At 48.7% G+C, this 21,256-nt stretch overlaps 1 protein-coding gene across 1 annotated transcript in view; it reads right to left on the reverse strand.

The window, feature by feature from the left end:
• Positions 1–21,256, reverse strand: part of HUNK (hormonally up-regulated Neu-associated kinase) — a 130,632-nt gene that overhangs the window by 79,687 nt on the left and 29,689 nt on the right. The window contains exon 2 of the mRNA XM_068982214.1: positions 3,467–3,759. Coding sequence (XP_068838315.1) covers positions 3,467–3,759 — 293 coding nt within the window. The remainder of the gene's footprint in view (positions 1–3,466; positions 3,760–21,256) is intronic.

Below are 21,256 nucleotides of genomic sequence, written 5' to 3' on the forward strand. Positions count from 1 at the left end.
TTAAATAGCTCTGGATCGATAATTAACTATTTAGATTTAATTTCACAGGAAATGAGGGCTCTGCCAGGCATTAAGCTGATGATGATATGACGATACAGTATCAGACTCATCAGGAACTATGCTTTTTAAAGCAGCCTCTAACATACATCACCTAAAGCCCTTTAAATCACATAATGTAGCCACCAAAATTCATCCTAAATCCTTGTGGATGCTCCAATCTGTTTGCTCAGAAATCTTCCCGCTGGGGACACCAGGAAGTCTCTGAAATGCTATCTAAACTCTCTTCCTCATTTGAAAACTCTAACCTCGAAATATGCGTGTATGTTAGTCCCTCAGTTGCGTTGACTCTTTTTGACTCCATGGACTGTAACCCACCAGGCTCCCCTCTGTCCATGGGATTCTCCAGGCAAGAATTCTGAAATGGGTTGCCATTACCTTCTCCAGCGAAGCTTCTGAACCCAGGGATCAAACCCAGGTCTCCTACATTGCAGCCAGATTCTTTACCATCTGAGCCACCAGGGAAGCCGAACCTTGAAATAATTTACGAATTCATTCCACCTCTGCAGCATAAAGGAGACAATTCTCCACCATTAAAAAAGGCTACAGTGTATTACCGGATTATGGCTGCTAGAAATGAGACAGTCAAAACCTTTGAAAATTCAAGACATTGCAGATATAGCCACCCAGGAATATATTGGAAACAGTTTCCTGTGATGTCTCCACCACCTAATCACCTGTGCCCACGTGCGCTGACACTCATTAACGGGATTTCTAGAGGAGAAAATGAAGAACTCCTCCAAAACGACACCTGTATTTCCAACCTTCCCTAACTTCAAAAGATCTGAGCCTTTGCCACTATTGGCTGATGAATATATTTCAGAAGAGATAGGGAACGAGGCGGAACGCCGGAGATCAGAGAGAGAAAAAGCGCACCCTCGTTGCTATCAAAACATTATTAAATGCATTCCTTTGACGTTCTGACAGTAATTGCACTGAGAGGGATTGGATTTTGTTAAAATTACTTTAAAAGGGTTGTTGAGAATTTCCTGCGGGAGGGGCCAGCAAGCAGTGCACAGCCTTCACTGGCTTTCCCTTTGTTGTCCCCGAAGCTCCGAGCCAGGGCGCATCTGATTTTTGACAGCATGAAACCCGAGTAATAACACCCTGAGTCCCTCGGAAAGCTCCACCCCCAGTTCTCTTTTCCTCCACGACCAGCGGAGCGGGTAACCCAAGCTGATTCATTCGCGAGGTTTCTGCCTTTGTCGTCGTCATCACCAAACCAGGCATCCTCCGATCATCACTTCCCCCGTCGCGGCAGAGCTTTGACACCGCAGGTTGCACAAGGGGGTTGTTAACAGCCAAAAACAGGGTTATCCACTTACAGTTTCTGAATGTTCCCTTCCTTGCTGGTCGAAACTCAAAAGAGTTCTGATGAACCGTGATTTGCCGACAGTGTGTCTGACTGAAAATACGTACATGGAGAGATTTTCTTACCTTAGTGAGGAAATGATCTGCCTGAATAGGGCCTGGCCAAGGCTGGCACCTCCCCCCAGTGCCCCCTCCCCCAGCCCGGGACCTCCCCATCCCCCCGGCCCCCCCCCCAAGCCCGGGACTTCACCCCCCAGTTCCCCACCAAGCCTGGGACCTCCCCCAGTGCCCCCCTCCCCCAGCCCGGGACCTCCCCCCTCTCCCCAGTTCCCCCCCAAGCCCGGTATCTCCCCCCACCCCCCAGTTCCCCCACAAGCCCGGGACCTACCCCCTCCCCTAAGGTCCCCCCCAAGCCCGGGACCTCCCCACAGTGCCCCCTCCCCCAGCCCGGGACCTCCCCCCAACCCGCTCGGGACCTCCCCCCTCCCCCCAGGTCCCACCAAAGCCCGGGACCTCCCCCTCCCCCCAGTTCCCCCCAAGTCCTGATCTCCCGCCCCCTCTATGTCCCCCTACCCCCAGCCTGGGGCCTCCCCCCCCCCCGGTACCAGAGACTTCCCCACAGTAAGTCCCAGTGAGTCCCAATCCAGATTGGGACTTCCCCTCAGTGTCTCCCTTCCCCCTCCACCAAGACCTCCCTACCGTGTCCGGATTCAAGAAGACTAGTGCTCACGCCAGGGCCTGGCGGGAGGGGAGGGAGTGCAGAGTGCCAGTGGGCACCCAGCTTCTTTTCGGGGTGATGGAAATATTCTAGGATTAAGGCAGTGAGTATAGTTGCACAACTCTGAATAGACTGAAAATGACTGAATTGCACCCTTTAAAATGAGAACTAATGGGATGTGAGCTGTATCTCAATACAAAATTTTTAAACATATGTGTGTGCATATCTATATAATTCCTTGATCTTGATTTTTTAAATGAGAATCAATTAAACATGAGCCCTAATTTTTCTCAACAGCCCAGAGTAATTATGAATTATAACTCCATGAAGGAAGAAGTATGAATTTACTGATGAAGTCAACACTTTTTCGGGAGGAAAAGAGGACACTTTCATTTTTTTAAATTTTACTATATTCTATTGACCTTATTTTCGGAGAAGGCGATGGCACCCCACTCCAGCACTCTTGCCTGGAAAATCCCATGGATGGAGGAGTCTGGTAGGCTGCAGTCCATGGGGTCGCTAAGAGTCAGACACGACTGAGGGACTTCCCTTTCACTTTTCACTTTCATGCATTGGAGAAGGAAATGGCAACCCACTCCAGTGTTCTTGCCTGGAGAATCCCAGGGACGGGGGAGCCTGGTGGGCTGCCGTCTATGGGGTCGCACAGAGTCGGACATGACTGAAGCGACTTAGCAGCAGCATTGACCTTATTTTAGTCTAGCACTAAAAGTCGGCCCCCACCACCAACAGCAACACTGCCAAGAGTTCTGTCTCCATTCAGTTTGCTTGCAAAGCTCCTCCTCAGGAGGGAACAAGCTATTCCAAAAAAAAAAAAGTTTGCTTTTCATAATTATTTGCAAGTTTAGTCTGGCTTATGGGGAACAAGCCTCACTTTCAAAGGCAAGTTCACAATTCATGTAGTGATTCAATTCCATTGAATAAAACAGCCATTGGGCAACTAGCATATGTAGAGCAAACACAGTGAAAGCACCATGAAGCATTGCTAACAAACTGTCTCATGCCATCTTAACCCTGATGCTTCTTTCGGGCACCTGAGCAAGAGTTTTTATTGTTTTGGAAATAATAATAACAAGAGCAGCCAACACTTAAAATGCCCCTATTACATACCAAACATAGTTCAAGTTCTTTCCATATAATAACTCATTTCCCTTAATACCAACTATGAGATGAGGATCATGATTATCCCCATTTTACAGAAGAAGAGACTGAGGTTCAGAGTGGTCAAGTAACCAGGCTAGGGTCACATAACTATTTAAAGGACAGAGCCAGGATGGACTCAGCCTTGTTTGGCTTGCACTGTAGCACGGCACGGTGTGCCCAGCCCAGAGGTGGTGGCCAGCATCTCGGCGCGGCCCTTACCTGTGGACCACCCCGACCCGGTGCAGGTGCTCCACTGCAGAGATGAGCTGCCGGATGTATCTACGGGCTTCCGCCTCCTCCAGCCGCTTCTTCTCGTAGATTTTGTGCATCAGGTTGCCCCCGGGGCACAGCTCCATGACCAGGTAGTAGCTGTTCTCCGTCTCTAAGATATCGAGGAGCTGGGTGATGTTGGGATGGCGGATCATCTGCTGGATCTGCCCCTCTCGCCGAAGGTTTTTGGTGACGTAGGTGTCTTTCTTGGCTCGCTTCTTGTCGATGACCTTGATGGCCACCTAAGGAGACACCAGGGACGCAGCTGTTACCAGACACTGCAGGTGAAAGTTTACCCCCTTGACTAGCCACAAAACCCTAGGAAGACACATTGCCCCTTCTCTGCGCCAGGAGCAAAACCTGATCTGAAATAGCATCCAGGGAGAAAAGAAAAATGTTACATCAGCAAAGGTCAGAAGAATCAACCACGAAGGAAGAGAATGACATTCACTCAGGCCAGCTCGAAGAAGTCTGGAAGTCTCAGTGAAGAGTCAGTGTCAAACCTGGTGTTTTATCCTGCGGAGAAAACACCAAGGTCACCTCCAGCCAAGGCCCCTCCCCACCCCCGCCCCACCCCACTCAGAGCTCGTAATTGCTCCAGGTTGAGTCCCCCCAGGCCTTCGTTTCTGAAACAGCCAAATCTGCTTCCATCTTCGGTTCTGGGGCGTGTTTAGGGAGCTGAGGGGTGCAATGCCCAGGGATTTGGTAGCCCTGCCCTTCCTCCCTGCCCTTCTCTGCTCCACACCGGGCCCTCGGGTCTGGCTGCCCCTGGCTTCCAGTGGTCACCTCTTTCCCTCCGAATCACGATGCAGGGACTCTTGGCCCCAAGTCAGGCCCAACCTGTCGCTGCTCCAAAGCCACATCTCCGCTGCCGCCTGGACGCCCCTTCTGGGTCACTTCCCCTGCAATCAACGTGTCACATGTATAGATCCCCCAGCTTTGCAGAAAGGGAAGGAAGGAAGGAGGAAGGGAGGGAAAGGAGAATGGAATAAGGATGGAGGGATGAAGGGGGAGAGAAGACTTCTGCCCAAGTCTCCACCTTCCTACCATTCCTTCGTTGGCTATCACCAATTCACTTACCCAGCCTTAAAACACGCCACTGTTTTGCCCTCTTATTTTCTTACTTGCATCTTCTTTCCTTTCTAAGGTGACCAGCCAGTGACACCTCACCATCTGCTTGTGCTAACTGCCTCTCTCACTTTTCCTTCCTCTCTGTTCCCATGCCAGGCTGCATTTATTTGGGACCTTGCCTCCCAGCATTCAGATGCCCTGAGTCTGTGTGAGACTCTAGCAACCCAAGGGGCATTCTTCTATGAGGCTGTCAAGCCACTGGGCTGCAGGACAGAAACACTGGACCTTCCATTTCTATTCATTTCTTTTTTGTGTAATTATATTTTGTAACTGCTTCATAACGCATTCAGTGTACAGAAGTGTGAGATAGATTAATTAATAAATGATTAATAGACTGATGCTAGGGAAAGACTGAAGACAGGAGAAGAGGGAGCCGAGGATGAGATGGTTGGATGGCATCACCAATTCAACGGACATGAAGTTGGGTGGACTCCAGGAGATGGTGAAGGACAGGGGAGCCTGGCGTGCTGCAGACCATGGGGTCCAAAGAGTTGGACACGACTGAGCAACTGAACAACAACAGGCAGGCAGATACATGTTTGTACAAAGGGGCTCAAATGTTCTTTTCTTTTCTTTTTTTTAAACACTAATCCTCTATCCTAAGTCCTCCCAGGTCCTGGCAACCACCACTCAAATTGTAATTTTTTAATGGGAGGATAATTGCTTCACACTGTTGTGTCAGTTTCAAATGTTATTTTCTTGACAAGTTTGTGATAATAATAAAAGTCTGGCCACCCTGCTCTGGACTGTGACGTCAATGTCTTCCCTCTTTTCCCTGATACTCGAATTCGTACTCTGCCCTGCCTTGATATCAGTAGGTCTAGAACTCTGATTTCTTGCCTGAAGCTCTTTGGGGGCTCCCTGCTGCCCATCGGGCCAGGTCCACAGCCTCAGCCCAGCGCTGAAGCTTCTTCTCCATCAACCCCGCCACTGTTAACCCCAGACTCCCAGCTCCCCGGAGCAGGTCTCCTCACTCCTCCTGACCACACGTTCAGCTACCCTACACCCTCTTTACACCTTCAAATCCTCAGACACTAAGTCCCGTCCCCCCTTCCTTCCAGAAAGTCTCTATAACACTCCTATCGTATGCTTCCATCATACCTACCACCTGCGATACCATTTAAAGCACCAATCCCTCCCCTTAACACACAGGGACCACTCCCCACCTTGCCACACTACAGTGCTTTATGAACGATGAGTGACCGACAGGTTACTAACCAAGCAAAGCAGTGAAGCTTTTTTTCAATCTTTGAAGCAAAACTAGCTGAAAACAGCTTAATCTAGCTGTAAACAGTTTATCATTTCTTCTAGAACAGTCTTTAAAAAAAATAACTTGAGATATAATTGACATATAACATTGTATTAGTTTTAGGTATGCAACATAAGGATTTGGTGTATGTCTCTATTGGGACATGTTTACCATAATAAATCAGGTTAACATCCATCACTATAGTTATAAACTTGTGTGTGTGTGAGAATTCTTATGATCTTCAATATTAGCAACTTTCCAAACATACAATACGGTATTGCTAACTACTGGAGGAGGAAATGGCAGCCCACTCCAGTCTTCTTGCCTGGAGAATCCCATGAACTGAGGAGGCTGGTGGGCTACAGTCCACGGGGTCACAAGAGTCGAACACGACTGAGCAGCTAACACTTCCTTTCACTTTCCTTGCTAACTACAGTCACCATGCTGCCTGTTACATCCTTCAGACTTATCTTACAACCAGAAGTTTGTACCTTTTGACCGCCTTCACCCATTTTAATGGCGATTATCAGGCCCTTAAGCCACAGATATGACCAAGAGGGGACAATCAGCCACTGGACCAGATAAATCAGAACCTGCTACATCCCAGCACGACGTGAGGCTGATGCTTATCTGCCCACAGAAGTGGGCTGTAGTTTGGTCAACCAGTTCAGTATATACAAAACCAAAAGCTTTAAAAACTGTACTCATTTGTGACAAAATATATGTATATATGCATAACACATGCACACATATATACACACAAATATATATCCATCATCTTGTGGGGGCAGAAAGAGGAATGCCGAAAAGTACAATTAGATTCTGTCTGCTCAACTCTATGCTGCAACGTTTTAAAAATTACACCCTTTGGCAGTGAAATTCTTAAAAGTACTGTGAATAAACAACAGTCTGAAAGCCCGGCAGTAATACGATCTGCCTTTCTTAACAGAGCACACAATTATTAGGAGGATAATTTATTTAGCTCTTTCATTGCCTGGAGTAGGTTATATAATGGCCACCCAAAGACATTAAGCCCCCACGCCTCGACAGTGTGAACGTGACTTTATTTGGAAAAAGTGAAGGATGCTGAAATGAGATTAGCCTAGATTATCTGGGTGGTGCTAAAGGTCACCACAAGTGTCCCCATAAAAAAGAGACAGTGGGAGATTTCACACAAATACACAGAGAAGTTCAGAGTGTTGAAGCGGGCAGAGATGGCAGGGATGGAATAACACGGCCACCAGGCGCTGGGAGAGGCTAAGGACAGATCTACCCAGAGCCATCGGAGGGAGCACAGCCTTGTTGACACCTTGACTTTGGTCCAGTGAAATTGACTCTGGACTTCTGGCCTCCACAACTGTGAGAGAATAAACTTCTGTTGTTTTAAGGTACCAAGTTTGCGGTAATGCATTACAGCATGTGTGTGTGCGTGCTAAGTCACTTCAGTCATGTCCGACTCTTTGTGACCCTAGGGACTGCAGTCCACCAGGCGCCTCTGTCTATGGGATTCTCCAGGCCAGAATACTGGAGTGGGTGGCCATGCCCTCCTCCAGGGGATCTTCCCGACCCAGGGATCGAACCCACGTCTACTAGAGCCACCTGGGAAACCCATGAATTACAGCAGCAACAGGAAACTAACACACCAGGGTCCACCCCACCAGCATCTGACATCTTGGTTCCCAAGTTCTAACACACCAGGGGTCCACCCCACCAGCATCTGACATCTTGGTTCCCAAGTTCTAACACACCAGGGTCCACCCCAGCAGCATCTGACATCTTGGTTCCCAAGTTCTACTGATTCTGAAAGTCCCTTTGTGAAAACCCTGAACCTTTAGGCAGCCCCACCTATAGAAGCTATCCTATAAAGGCCCCTCTCTATTTTTAAACACCTTCACTTGGAAGCATTGCTAAACTTGTAAACTCTGTATTGATAATACTGAAGATGGAATGATGTTCTTCTTGATTACACAAAACCGTTTAATCAACTTCGTCTGTAACAACTGAAATGGCGGGGGGAATGAATGGGAAATTAAGGAATTGGCAGTGATCAATGATCAGCAAAGGGAGGCATCTAATTTAATTTGACAGTAATCAGAGATTTACAGGCACTAATTCTACCCAGGGGAAGCCCAGTGTGATGCTGGGTCTCTAGCTGAAAAGATAACCTGCTTCAGTCAAGAGAGTTTTAAAGAGTAAAATTAAATCTGCACAGACGGACTGAGGACCCCAGTTGATGGACCAGACTAGAACTCCCAACATGGTCTTTGAGTCTGTGATTGGGGTGTGGGGCAGGGGAGTAGGAGGTGTCGTCAGGGGAGTTGGTGAGTTTCATCCTGAGCATATGGGGAAAGAAGTTTTGCTGTGAAAGGTCAATAAAACAAAGTTTCCAACTTTTTGATGGCTTCAAGTTGCATAGCCTCCTGAAATTTTACAGCTTTCAAAGATTGCCCCCACATTTCCGAGTAGCAAAGCCTGAGAAATTACTAGAGAGAGATGAACACAGCACCAGTGGACCACAGGTGAGACTGATCATTCATCAGCTTCTCATTAACTAGGACACCACACTTCTCACAGTATGGCAACTCCCACCCCATCACCACTCCCAGGCTCCTGCAAAAAAATAAATAAATAAACACCTCCCAGTGTATAAAATCAGCAACCTTTTAAATAGCTAAGCTCACACAAAAGAAAAGGAAATATCCCAAGGCAAAAAAAAAAAGAAAAGAATAGATCCAAGATGAGGCGGCGGCAGCTATGGTGTAGAGAAACAGAAGATACAGGGAAGAAGGGGTGATGGCAAGAAAGGAGATCCTCAGAAAGCAAAGAAGAGGCTGGTCTATGGGGAAGGGGAGCCCGGTTCCCTCCCACGCGGGGAAGGAGGAGGAGAAACAGCGTATCCTAATTCCTCCGGAGAGGGGCCAGCTGCAGAAAGGCATTCATGCCTAATGACCCCTGTGACGTCTTAGGAGAAAAATTCCAACGTCGAATTTTACTTAGAATGAGGGACGCACAAAGCGTGTGGCCCTAGTCTCAGCACACACTTCCACAGACCCATGGGTGTGTAAAGATGATGCTCACAAACCACTCAGTAAAATGTCTGGGACTTAATAAGAGCTCCTTGAAAAGATGTTCTTATAATCATTATCACTTTGCTTTCACTGAGGCCACCTGTAGAGGGTGAAGAGCATTCAAAACTTAGTTCAGCCAAAAAAAAAAAAAAAAAAGCATCGCCTTGACCTGTCACCATAGCATATTGGAAAAAAAAAAAAAAGGCAGCAGCAGCAGCTTGAATCACATTTGCGTGTTTCGAACTCTCTGGAACAGAGCTGCTTAAAATCCCAAGGCGGTGGTTTAATATTAGTCTACTCTCTCATCTCCTTTAAATATTGACTTCATTGAGATTGCCTACGTAGAATCAGACTTAACCGGATTTAAAATAATTCATCCCTTCATCTTGGATCACCCTTCCCTGCCTTTAAAATTCATTCCTCTGAAATACATCAAGGATGGGTCACGCATCCAATCTCCAAAATGAAAAGGCAGATGTAAAATGGATCTTCATATGATGGAGAGAAGGAAAACACTGATCAAAGACACTACTCTTTAATATCACAGAAACACGCATATATGCTTCAGCCATTTTACAATGTACAACGGGCTTCTGTACGTTCAGGCTTCCCTTCATCAAAGTACTTTTATTTGTGATGTTTTAAATAATCAGAACGCATGAAGAATAGGAGGCTCCGATCCGAATGAGTTTTCTTTTTACATAAAAATGAGCCAAGAACAGCTTTCTTTCCAGAATATGTCGGTTTCTTAATAAATACACTATGTTAAACCTGAGTGAATCTTTTCTTCTTTAGCAAACTCTTATTAAGGCACCTAAAATATAGTTGACACTGTTATACACACCAAGCATACGCTCTGAAAGAGACATGGATCTTCAGGCCTGCTTGTGGCCATAACTCAGATTTTTTATAGTGATTTAAGATGACCATGTGTCACAGGCTGAATCATCTCCCCCCGCACCACACCCCCAAATTCACAGTTGAAGCCCTAACCGCTAACTCTGGAGAGAGCTGTATGCAGTGAAAAGGTTACATGGGCCCGAAAGGGTGGGGTTATTGTTGCTGTTCAGTCAGTAAGTTACGTTCGGCTCTTTGTGACCCCATGGATTACAGCACGCCAGGCTTCCCTGTCCTTCCCTGTCTCCCACGGTTTGCTCAAACTCGCGTCCCATAGAGTCAGTGATACCATCCAACCATCTCATCCTCTATTGCCCCCTTCTCCTCCTTCCCTCAATCTTTCCCAGCATCAGAATCTTTTCCAACGAGTCAGCTCTCCGCATCAGGTGGCCAAACTACTGGAGCTTCAGCTGAGGGTGGGGACCTGATCTAATTGGATTGGTGTCCATATAAGAAAAGGAAGAGATGCCAGAGACCTCTCTTTCTCTCCACACTTGCACGGAGGAAAGGCCATAAGAGGCCACAGCAAGAAGTCAGCCACCTACAAACCAAGGAGAGAAGCCTCATGAGAAAGCAACCCTACTGGCACCTTGATCTGGGATTCCCAGCCTCCATAAATGTGAGAAGATAAATGTCTGTCACTTAATCCACCTGGTCTGTGGTCTTCTGTGGCTACCCGAGCAGACTCATGGACCACCCGAGCATCACACAATCCTATGAGATGCCCTTACCCTGCAGAAGAGCGCGACTGTATATAAGAACCGAGGGCGAGCATCCATCCTCCAAGGGCTGAGGTAGGGTCTGAGAGTTCCTTTCCTGCTTTTTTCCGCATGCTGGCAGCTCAGAGGGTGGCAGACCACAGCAACCAGACACGCAGGTTCCCAGGCTACGCACCTGGACTTCAAAGCTGGCCCCTCCCACCTGGTGCCTTGGACTGTGCTAAGCTTCAGTTACTCGTTGTTACAAAAAATGAAAGGGCAATCATAGTGCCTACCTTACGGGGTGGTGAGCCCTGGGAACGTTCCTGGAAGGCCTGGAAGTGTCCACTGTTAGGGTCTGTGTGTTTTGTGTCGGAAGAGTGTGCAGAACCAGAAGCCAGGAAGCGCCCCCATCTGGCTCCCACCTCCGCCACTCCCTGAGGTCCTCACCAGGGTCCCCAGGGCATCCGACCACCCAGTCCGTGAGGCCACTCTCCCTCCTAGCCTCCTGCTTTTCCGCCCAGCCCAATCTTCCCAAGGTGCTGCCGCAGGCCGCCTCCCTCCTCACATTAGCAATGTACCGTCCACCTCCTCCACTTCCAGGACGCCTACGAGCATCCATTTAATGACCAGTTCCACCACCTACATCCTGCTTACACCTCTTTCCCAAACTTTTTTTTTAAGTTATTCATTTTAAATTGGAGGATAATTACTTTACAATATTTTGCTGCTTTTTGCCATACATCAACATGAACCGGCCATAGGTAGACATGTGTGCCCCCATCCCCCTCTCCCCGATCCTGAACCCCCCTCCCATCTCCCTCCCCACCCCATCCTCCGGGTTGTCATAAAGCACTGCCCAGGACATCTCCATGTAAATGGTCCTCTGGCCCCCCAAGAACTTCCCAGGTGGCACAGAGGTAAAGCCTGCAAATACAGGATACTCCGGGTTCGATCCCTGGATTGGGAGGAGTCCCTGGAGGAGGAAATGGCAACCCACTCCAGTATTCTTGCCTGGAAAATCCAAAGGACAGAGGAGCCCAGCGGGGTACAGTCCATGGGGTTGCAAAGAGTCAGACACAACTAAGTGACTGAGACACACACTGGCTCCCCAAACCCATCACTTCCCCCTACTCCCCCTGAATCAGTTCTATCCACAGGTGCCCTTGGAGCCCAGGCATGCGTCCTCCTCCGTCCATCACACCCCTAGTCCCACACGTAATTATTCACCAGGGCCTCCACCTCCTAAAGTCTCCGCACGCCCTCTCCTCCCCCACCCCCCTGGGCAGCTGGCTGCACCACCATCCCATCTGGAGGTCTCCCACCCCTGCCTGGAATTCCCTCCCACACACGGCTTTCGGTCAGAGCAACTCCCAACTCCCAACTCCTCTCTCTGACCTCAGATTTCAGTTTTTTTTCTCCGGCCCAGAGTGGCTCGAGCCACCCTGCAATTCCCCAGCTGTCAACCCATCATAGACACTCTTAACGGTGGGGGACACCCTCCACTCTCATTTCCAGGAAGGCAGCTATCTGGCCTTCCAGCACTGCGCTTGGCTCATCCAGGGCGAGAACAGGAAGGGAAGAAATAAAAGAAAAAGGTCCCAACCGGCTGCTGCTGTGGCTCATCTCTATGCCTGCCATGGGTAAGCTGGCCACTTGAGCAACACCTCCCCTCCACCTTCTCAGCTTCAACACAGGCTGACCAAAGCCTTCTCTTTGACCATGGAAATTACAAAATGTGAAGCCACCTGTGCACATGGTTTCAGCTCATGTGTGACTGTAATGCAGAAACACTCTTTCCCACTCTTACCCCTCTCCAAAAGTCTCAGGTCAGAGACTTCCCTAACCAGCCTAATTAGAGCTGCACCACGGCCTCCACCCCCTACCCTCTGTGACGGCAATCCACAACCCCCTTACTCCATTCTGGTTTTCCCTTGGTTCCATTATGGCTTTCCTCCTTCATGGCACAAAGTGCTCCCTGATTTGGGGATTGGTCCTGCTGAACCCTTCTCACCACTTTTCAAACCTTCTCCTTTTTGTAGAATAGCTCAAATGCTAAAGAGTCAGCCTGCAATGCAGGAGACATGGGTTCAATCCCTGGGTCAGGAAAATCCCCTGGAGAAGGAAATGGCAACCCACTCCAGGATTCTTGCCTGGAGAATCCCCTGGACGGAGGAGCCTGAAGGGCTACAGTCCACGGAGTCACAAAGAGTCAGACACAACTGAGTAACTTCACTTTCTTCTAGAGCCCAATCCCCACCGTCACTTCAAACAGAGCTCACTCTTCTGCGCCCCGTGCCTGGCAGTGTCAGGAACACAGAAGAGGCTCAGGCAACGTGTACGAGGCCACTGACACAGCCAAGGCTTGTGCAAGGTAAGGAGAGGAGAAGGGAGTGAGAGAGCGAAAGGGAGAAAGGATGGACAGATGGACGCTCCATGCCTCCCCAGTTAACGCGTGAGCCTCGTGGGTTCCTGGACAGAAGGCAGACAGAGGACACGAGATGCTCACACTAGAACAGAGGTCTGATGATGCAGAACAAACAGCAGCCGTGGTGGGCCCTCTCAGGGTGAGAGAGAGCACAGAGAGACGTTCAGGATCACTGCCAGCCTACGGGGGGCGGACTGCGGTCCCCTGCTCCACTGGAGACGCCCGGCCATCCTGCTGAAGGAAGCACTCTCTCTCTTCCTGAGAGCCTGGCTGGGAGAAGTCACCAAGGGGAAGGAGAGCTGGAAGGACAGCCATGACCAGCAGTGAAGTGTGCCATCTGGGCACCTGGCGTCCATCACAAAAGGAGCCTCCTGCTTCCCCTTTGTGCCCCCTAAGTCCCTCCCTCCCAGTGTCTGGGCTGTGCCCCTGCCAGGCACCCCTCCCCCCTCCTCACCCTGTCTGAGCCATCTGCATCTTTTCCAGAATAGCTACTCCAGAAGGACAGGGTGTGAGTGTGTGTGTGCCAAGTTGCCTCTTTGAGACCCTGTGGACCGTAGACCACCAGGCTCCTCTGTCCATGGGATTCTCCAGGCAAGAACAGTGGTAGAGTGGGTTGCCATGCTCTCCTCCAGGGGATCTTCCCAACCCAAGGATTGGACCCATGTCCCTGACATCTCCTGCACTGGCAGGCGGGTTCTTTACCACAAGCTCCATCTGAGAAGAAAGCCCCCCTAAAGCAAAGACCAACCAGACACACCCAGAATCTCCGCTTCTCCCAGAGAGCCACAGTCCTGAAGGTGCCTGGAGAACGCATCACGCACCTGCCTCCTTCTCTGACCACATCTCCCTGCCACCCCCTCTCAGCCCCTCTGCTCACCCGCGGCCCTCCCTGTAGGTCCTCTGATGAGACAAGGGTATTTCCGCCCCAGCCACAGGCTCTCACCCTCACCTCCAAGTCTTGCTGAGGTGGCACCACTTACACAGACTCCCTGACCCACCTACTAACAGCCAAACCCTCACTCCGGGCCCCAGCATCTCATGGCAAATAGATGGGGAGAAAGGGGAAGCAGTGACAGGCTTTATTTCCTTGGGATCCAGAATCACTGCAGACGGCAACCGCAGCCATGGGCTTAAGACCCCTGCTCCATTGAAGAAAAGCTCCAGGAAGCCGAGACATCGCCTTCAAAAGCAGAGGCATCACTTTACCAACAGAAGGCCCGTCTAGTCAAAGCTATGGTTTTCCCAGTAGTGATGTATGGATGTGTGAGTTGGACCATAAAGAAGGCTAAGCGCTGAGGAATTGATGCTTTCCAATTGTGGTGCTGGAGAAGACTCTTGAGAGTCCCTTAGACCACAAGGAGATCCAACCAGTCCATTCTAGAGGAAATCAACCCTGAATATTCACTGGAAGGAGTGATGCTGAAGCTGAAGCTCAAATACTTTGGCCACCTGATGCAAAGAGCCCACACATTGGAAAAGACCCTGATGCTGGGAAAGATTAAGGGCAGGAGGAGAAGGGGACGACAGAGGGTGAGATGGTTGGATGGCATGTCAATGGGCATGAGTTTGAGCAAACTCCGGGAGGTAGTGAAGGACAGGGAAGCCTGGTGTGCTGCAGTCCGTGGAGTCACAGTCAGGCACGACTGAGCAACTGAACAGCAGCAAAGCCTCACTCCAGTCTATCCCTCCCCATGGTGCACAGCGCCTCTTGAACCCCACAGAACTCGTCCACTGAGTGTGGAGCCTGCCTGGCCCGTGGTGCTGCAGGCAGTGCTCTGCCTCCTTTCCTGTCACGCTTTCTGCAACCAGAATATTCTCTGGTTCACAGACAACACCCAACAAACATTTCCTGGATGAATAAATGAATGACTGAATGAAGGAATGAAAGTGCAGCTGGAAGGAAAAGGTTCGATTTTAACTACATCAGAACCTGTTATGGACTGAATTATATCCCCCCTCAAATTCTTATGTTAAAGACTTAACCCCAACGAGACTACTAGGAGATGAGTTAAAGGTTAAATGAGGACATAAGGGTGGGGCCCTAATCCAACAGGACTGGTGTCCTTGTAAGAAGAGGAGGAGACACCAGTCATACAGGGGACAAGCTATGCAAGGACACAGCAAGAAGACGGCCATCTGCAAGTCGAGGGGACAGGCTTCAGGAGAAATCTAACCTGCTGCCACCTTGACCTCGGGCTTCTAGCCTCCAAACTCTGAGACAATGAACTTGTCATTTCAACCACCAGGCTGTGCTCTTTTGTTACGGCAGCCTGAGTGGACTGATACAGAACCTTCATGCAAGTTATTAGTGATAGGTTGGCTCGCCGTGAAATCTCATCTACATCAGTGAAATCTAGATGTATAGAAATCTAGACAATGCTGGATGAAGTAAACTGAGCAGACGTGAGCTGGAGGGGATGCCCCAAAATTCAGGAAGAAAACGGCATGGGGCTGAGGGCTCTGAGGCTCCAGCTCAAGCCTGAATTCGGTGTAAAAGGGCTGAAAACTGTGGCAATTGGCACGACCCAGTGGGAAGTTTTGAAAATAAATTGGTTTCACGCCTTCAATGCATCGCATCAGAGTAGAGCGTGAGCCTGTGTGGAGTATACTCATTTAACAGAAAGCAGAAAATATCTTCTGCTTGCTGTATAATTAATTTCAGCATCACTCTAATTCAAGGAGAAATGACGCTGGACAGCAAACACAGATCGTGGTCTTTTATGGGGGCCCATTAATTGCTGTAATTTATGTCACAGAGCAGCACAGCTCTGACCCCTGGCTCCTTGCCAGCCACCCTCCCGGGACTCTACACTAAAATCAGTCTTTGTGGAAATGAGGGGGGAAAGTTTCCTTTCCCAGTTTAAACAACGGAGCTCATTAAGGCTGCTCTTGGTGATGAGAGCAGAACCCAGGGTTGGGAGACTCTCCCACCCCCACCTCGGGAAGTTCTGAAGCCACCATCACCAGGCTCTCCAAGCCCTGACTCCAGCTCCAACTCAGAAAGCAAGTCACATCCTGACACCCTAGAAACATCCTGCAGGTAGGAATCCAGAAACTGCTTCCTGCAAGGAGGAAAAGGACGAAACAGAGGATGTCTGAGAGAGCTAGGTGGATGGGCCAGGCTGCCCAAGAAGGGCAGCAGTAGTGCAGCTGCTGCAATTCCTATAAATCCGTCTACTGTCTACTTAGTTACAGTATGCATGCTTCCTTTGTTGTCAAAATGTATTTATGATCCACAAGGATAAAAGGAAGCCCAAATTCCCTGCCCAACTGGAATTCACCAAAACTCAGAAATCCTAAGGGAAGATGAGGTACAAATTTTAAAAGATGAGGTACAAATTAAAACAGGTAATGCTAGAATCATTTCTCTTTGGTTTTGGAAAAGCATCAAAAAGCCCCAGCTCAGCAACAGCCGACAAGTTTTTTGAGAATGTGGGTAATTCATCTTTGTATTCCCCACAGCGTCTGGCTCTGAAAGCACCAAATATACTACATCAATAAATATACTGATTAAAAGATTCAATGTCCATTTGTCTCAACTACCCTTTAACTCTGATTCCCCAGCAGCCCCTTTCTGCTCCAATTCTCTTCCAACTAGACCCAGCTTTTTCAATGTATTTATTTTTAATTGAAGGACAATTGCTTTACAATATTGTGTTGGTGTCTGCAATATATCAACATGAATCAGCCAAAGGTGTATATATATAATGGAGCTTCCCAGGTGGCAGGAGCGGTAAAAAAAAAAACCCACATGCCACTGCAGGAGACGTAACAGAGGCAGGTTCGATCCCTGGGTCAGGAAGATCCCCTGGAGGAGGGCATGGCAACCCACTCCAGTATCCTTGCCTGGAGAATGCCATGGACAGAGGAGCCTGAAGGGCTACAAAGAGTCCAACACGACTGAAGCGACTTAGCAAGCAAGCAAGCATACATATAATGAATCAGAATGTAACTTGGGGCCAATACAGAGGAAGGCTCAAATTACATCACCTAGAAGGAAATTGATCCGTGGAATCCAGAAGATAATGGGATGGTTAGGCTTGACTACTCTTCATCAGCCATCACTGTCAACGGGCTGCGAACAGCAACTCCCCGGTGCCCACGGGATACTCTACTCAGACAGCCTGCGTCCAATCCTCCCATCGCAGCTGCTTCAAGACCATACCCTCCACACTCCTCTTCTGAGATAGTCGCTCCCCTCGTTACTGAGCCCATCATTATCACTACCTACCTGAATATTCATTGCAAGGACTGATACTGAAGCTGAAATGCCAATACTTTGGCCACCTGATGCGAAGAACTGACTCATTGGAAAAGACCTTGGTGCTGGGAAAGACTGAAGGCAGGAGGAGAAGGGGACGACAGAGGATGAGATGGCTGGATGGCATCACCGACTCAATGGACATGAGTTTGAGTAAACTCCGGGAGTTGGTGATGGACAGGGAGGCCTGGTGTCCTGCAGTCCATGGGGTCACAAAGAGTCGGACATGACTGAGCGACTGAACTGAACTGGCTGAGCACCTGACTCCCTTCCTCCCCCAAAAACCCATCCCCATGGCAAGCAGTCACCCAGTCTCATCTGGAAGTTTCCTTCCTCCCCACCTCCACTACCCCTGACCCAGGCTCCTAAGGATTCCCTGGGGTTCCCTCAAGTCTCCGCCTTCCTCCTTCTCTACCCACTGAGGCATCCTGGCTTTCTTCCCCGCTCAAGTCTTTATTGAATTTGTTACAGTATTGCTTCTGTTTTACGTTTTGGTTTCTTGGCTCTGAGGCAAGGGGGATCTTGGCTCTCTGACCAGGGATTGAACCTGCACCCCTTGTATCACAAGGTGAATCTTAACCACTGGACCACCTAGGGAAGTCCCTAGGTTTTCTTTCTCAGGACGGTTATGACCATCTTCTGTGCTCAGAAACGTTTAAAAGAAACTCAACTCCTTGAGGAGAAATTAAAATTTGTTCATGATCTGACACCAGTGCCCCCTTACCTATTTTTTCTCTTTTTGAAACAAAATTTTGACCAGCTTGAATTCTATCAACTTTCATTTAGCCCGAATGCTGTCAGTCGAATGAAGTTTTCATGCTTTAAATGTTTTCATATAATAGTCGTAATGAGACACATGGTCCTAAAGATTTTGTTTGTTCTTCATTTATTTTTATTTGGATAAAAGACATCTAATATGAAATCAAGCATTATCAAGTACACCATCCAGCGGTATCAAGTGTATTCACGTTGTGCAACCATTACCACCACCCATCGCCAGAGCTCTTTTCATCTTGCAAAATCGAAGCTCCTTACTCTTTAAGCAATAGCTCCCCATGACTTCCTCCTCTGGTAATCACCTTTCTTTGATTTGTCTTTTTTTTTTTCTTTTGAGATTCCATATGAGTGAGATCAGGCAATATCTGTGTTTCTGTGTCTGGCTTATTTTACTTAGCATAATGTCCTCCAAGTTCATCCACGTTGTCACAGGTGTCAGGGTTTCCTTCCTTCTCATGCTCAATAATACTTTATCACACATGTGTGCTGCATTTTTTTAATCCATCTGTCCGCAGACACTTTTTTCCACGTTGTGAATGATCCTTAACAAGCTGTTTCACATTCTTTTTTTCATACTAAGTCTCCGAAGGCTGGCGTGGATTTTAGACTCACAGCACACCTCAGTTCACACCAGGCACATTTCCAGGGTTCAACAAGGAGATGTAGCAGGTGGCCAGGATCGGACAGGCAGTCCTGGTTCCACGGCTTTGACCGAGTCACTTACTCTCTGAGCCCCGGACCCAGCATAGTCTCCCTGAGACAGAGCACTCACAAAAAGGTCTGGTGAGCAAAGACAGGGATGAAGAGATGCTCGTGGTCTTCAGCTGCACAGTGTGAAGGACAAGGCCAATCACACAGATTCGGAGTGAGAATAAAATCACACCTTTTGGAGCCAAGCCAAGGTTGAGGTCTAGAACTGAGAAACCCCATGCAAGAAACTTCACTTCAATAAACCTCAAATTGTTGATTGGTCAACTAGGGGGTGATAGTGGCCAGGATACACCGCATACAGGGGTTGGCATAAAATGACCGTTCACTAGTTGCAGTTAAAACTGAGCAAACAATAGTGACACCACAGTGGGGAAAGGACCTGAGTGCAGTAATCAACCACACCACGATTACAGGGCAGGGAAGCCTGGCGTGCTGCAGTCCATGGGTTCGCACAGAGTCAAACACAACAGCAACAGTCACAGCACGCTTTCAGGGAGGGGAAGAACGGAAAAAAGGGAGAGGGGACCACAGTAAAGAGGCAGGGAGTAAAGTAGGAAACAAGGGAGAGAGGAAGGGATGAAAGGAAAGAAGGAAGGAAGGGCTGCAAGGGGAGAGGTGGGTGTCTCATGGAAACCTTCAAGGAGAGAGGCGACCTGCTCAAGGTGGAAAAGTTCACCAGCCCCCAGAAAACTAGGGGGAGGAGGGCAGGGGAAGATGTGGTGGTTCCAGAGAAAGAAACTCAGTAATAGTTGTGCACCCACCAAGCCAAGGAATCCTTCCCAGCCCTCCCACCTCCAGCCCCACAGACGGCTGCTGCCCCTTCCCAAGAGGGCCTCAGTCCACATCTGCTGACCGGTTCCCAGCGCCACCTGCACACAAAGCTGCCTTCCTCTCTGCATAAATCACGTGTTAAATATCAGGGCTGGCCCCAGCGCCCATGCTCCTTGGAAAGAGAAAAACTAGGTCTTCCTTCCCAGCTCGTGCTCTGATTTATACGCCTCCATTTATGGTGTCAGTTGGCGTGAAAGCAGAATTTGTGTTCCTGCAATGACACCATAAATCCTCCCAGCTGCCCCTCCACTTGCTGGGAATCCTGAAAGCTCAGCTTTGGCTGACAGCAGATAAAGGCTCTTAGGGCCAGCCAGAAATTCACAAGCAAATAACAAAAGGGCTGGGTGGGCAGTGCGAGCATGTTCGCAGGCACTTGGGCACAGGGCACGGGCTGCGAAGAGCGCCTGGGTGAGACCAGAATTCTCCAGGACTTCTTTTTAATACAGGCTGTTCTTTCCATCGTCTGAATTAACGTCTCCCAGTATATTCGTTTGCAAGGGCTGCCATAACAATGTCAGATGGGGCGGCTTCAACAACAGAAATTTATTTTCATCCACAGAGGACTGGATAAAGAAGATGTGCTACATATATACAATGGAATATTACTCAGCCATAAAAAGGAAGGAAATCGTGTCATTTGCAGCAACACAGATGGACCTAGAGATTGTCTAAGTGAAGCAAATCAGAAAGACAAACACCACATGATAAGACTTATACGTGGAATCTTAAAAAACGGTGCAGATGAACAAACTCACAGACTTAGAACACAAACTTAAGCTTACCAAATTGTCTTTTCTTTTTTTTGGCTGCCTTTAGTGATACACAAAGTTTAGGAAACACCAGATAACTACACTCTCTACTCCATACCATTTGTCCCTTTAAAGTTTAGCAAAAAATAAAGAGACAGAAAAGGGATGTGAGGATGGATTCCTGAAGATTTCCTGAAATGAATCCTGGTTGAAAATTTCCAGGATTTCAATATGTGCACATAAAAATCCAATCCTTTGTGGTGAACAGTCACAATCATACTAGACGGAGAGCTGTGATTAATTGTTCAGCCTATGGGGGCGGGGTGGGGGGAAGGGGTGTGGGTAGAGATGGTTCTAGGAAGGAACTGAATTGGGTTTTGGCTCCATCCTCCTTAAAGTGAAGTCACTCAGTCGTGTCCGACTCTTTGCGACCCCGTGGAATGTAGCCTACCAAGCTCCTCCCTCCATGAGATTCTCCAGGCAAGAGTACTAGAGTGGGTTGCCATTTCCTTCTCCAGGGGATCTTCCCGACCCAGGGATCAAACCCGGGTCTCCCGCATTCCAGGCAGACGCTTTAACCTCTGAGCCACCAGGGAAGCCCCCCTCCTCCTTAAAGAGGTCTTTAAAACTCTGTGCTGTGCTAAGTCACTTCAGCCGTGTCCGACTCTTTGCGACCCTATGGACTGTAGCTTGCCAACCTCCCCAGCCATAGAATTCTCCAGGCAAGAATACTGGAGTGGGTTGCCGTGTCCTCCTCTAGGGCATCTTCCCGACCCAGGGATCGAACCCACGTCTGTGTCGCCTGCATCTCCTGCATTGGAAGGTGGGTTCTTTACCACTAGCGCCACCTGGGAAGCCCTAAAACTCTTTCAGTAACTATCAGGTGAGAAATTCACACCTATCCTCACAGAGGCTATTTTTCCATTGATAGCATTTTGT

The sequence above is a fragment of the Capricornis sumatraensis genome, chromosome 1, assembly GCF_032405125.1.
Source record: "Capricornis sumatraensis isolate serow.1 chromosome 1, serow.2, whole genome shotgun sequence".
Taxonomy (NCBI): domain Eukaryota; kingdom Metazoa; phylum Chordata; class Mammalia; order Artiodactyla; family Bovidae; genus Capricornis; species Capricornis sumatraensis.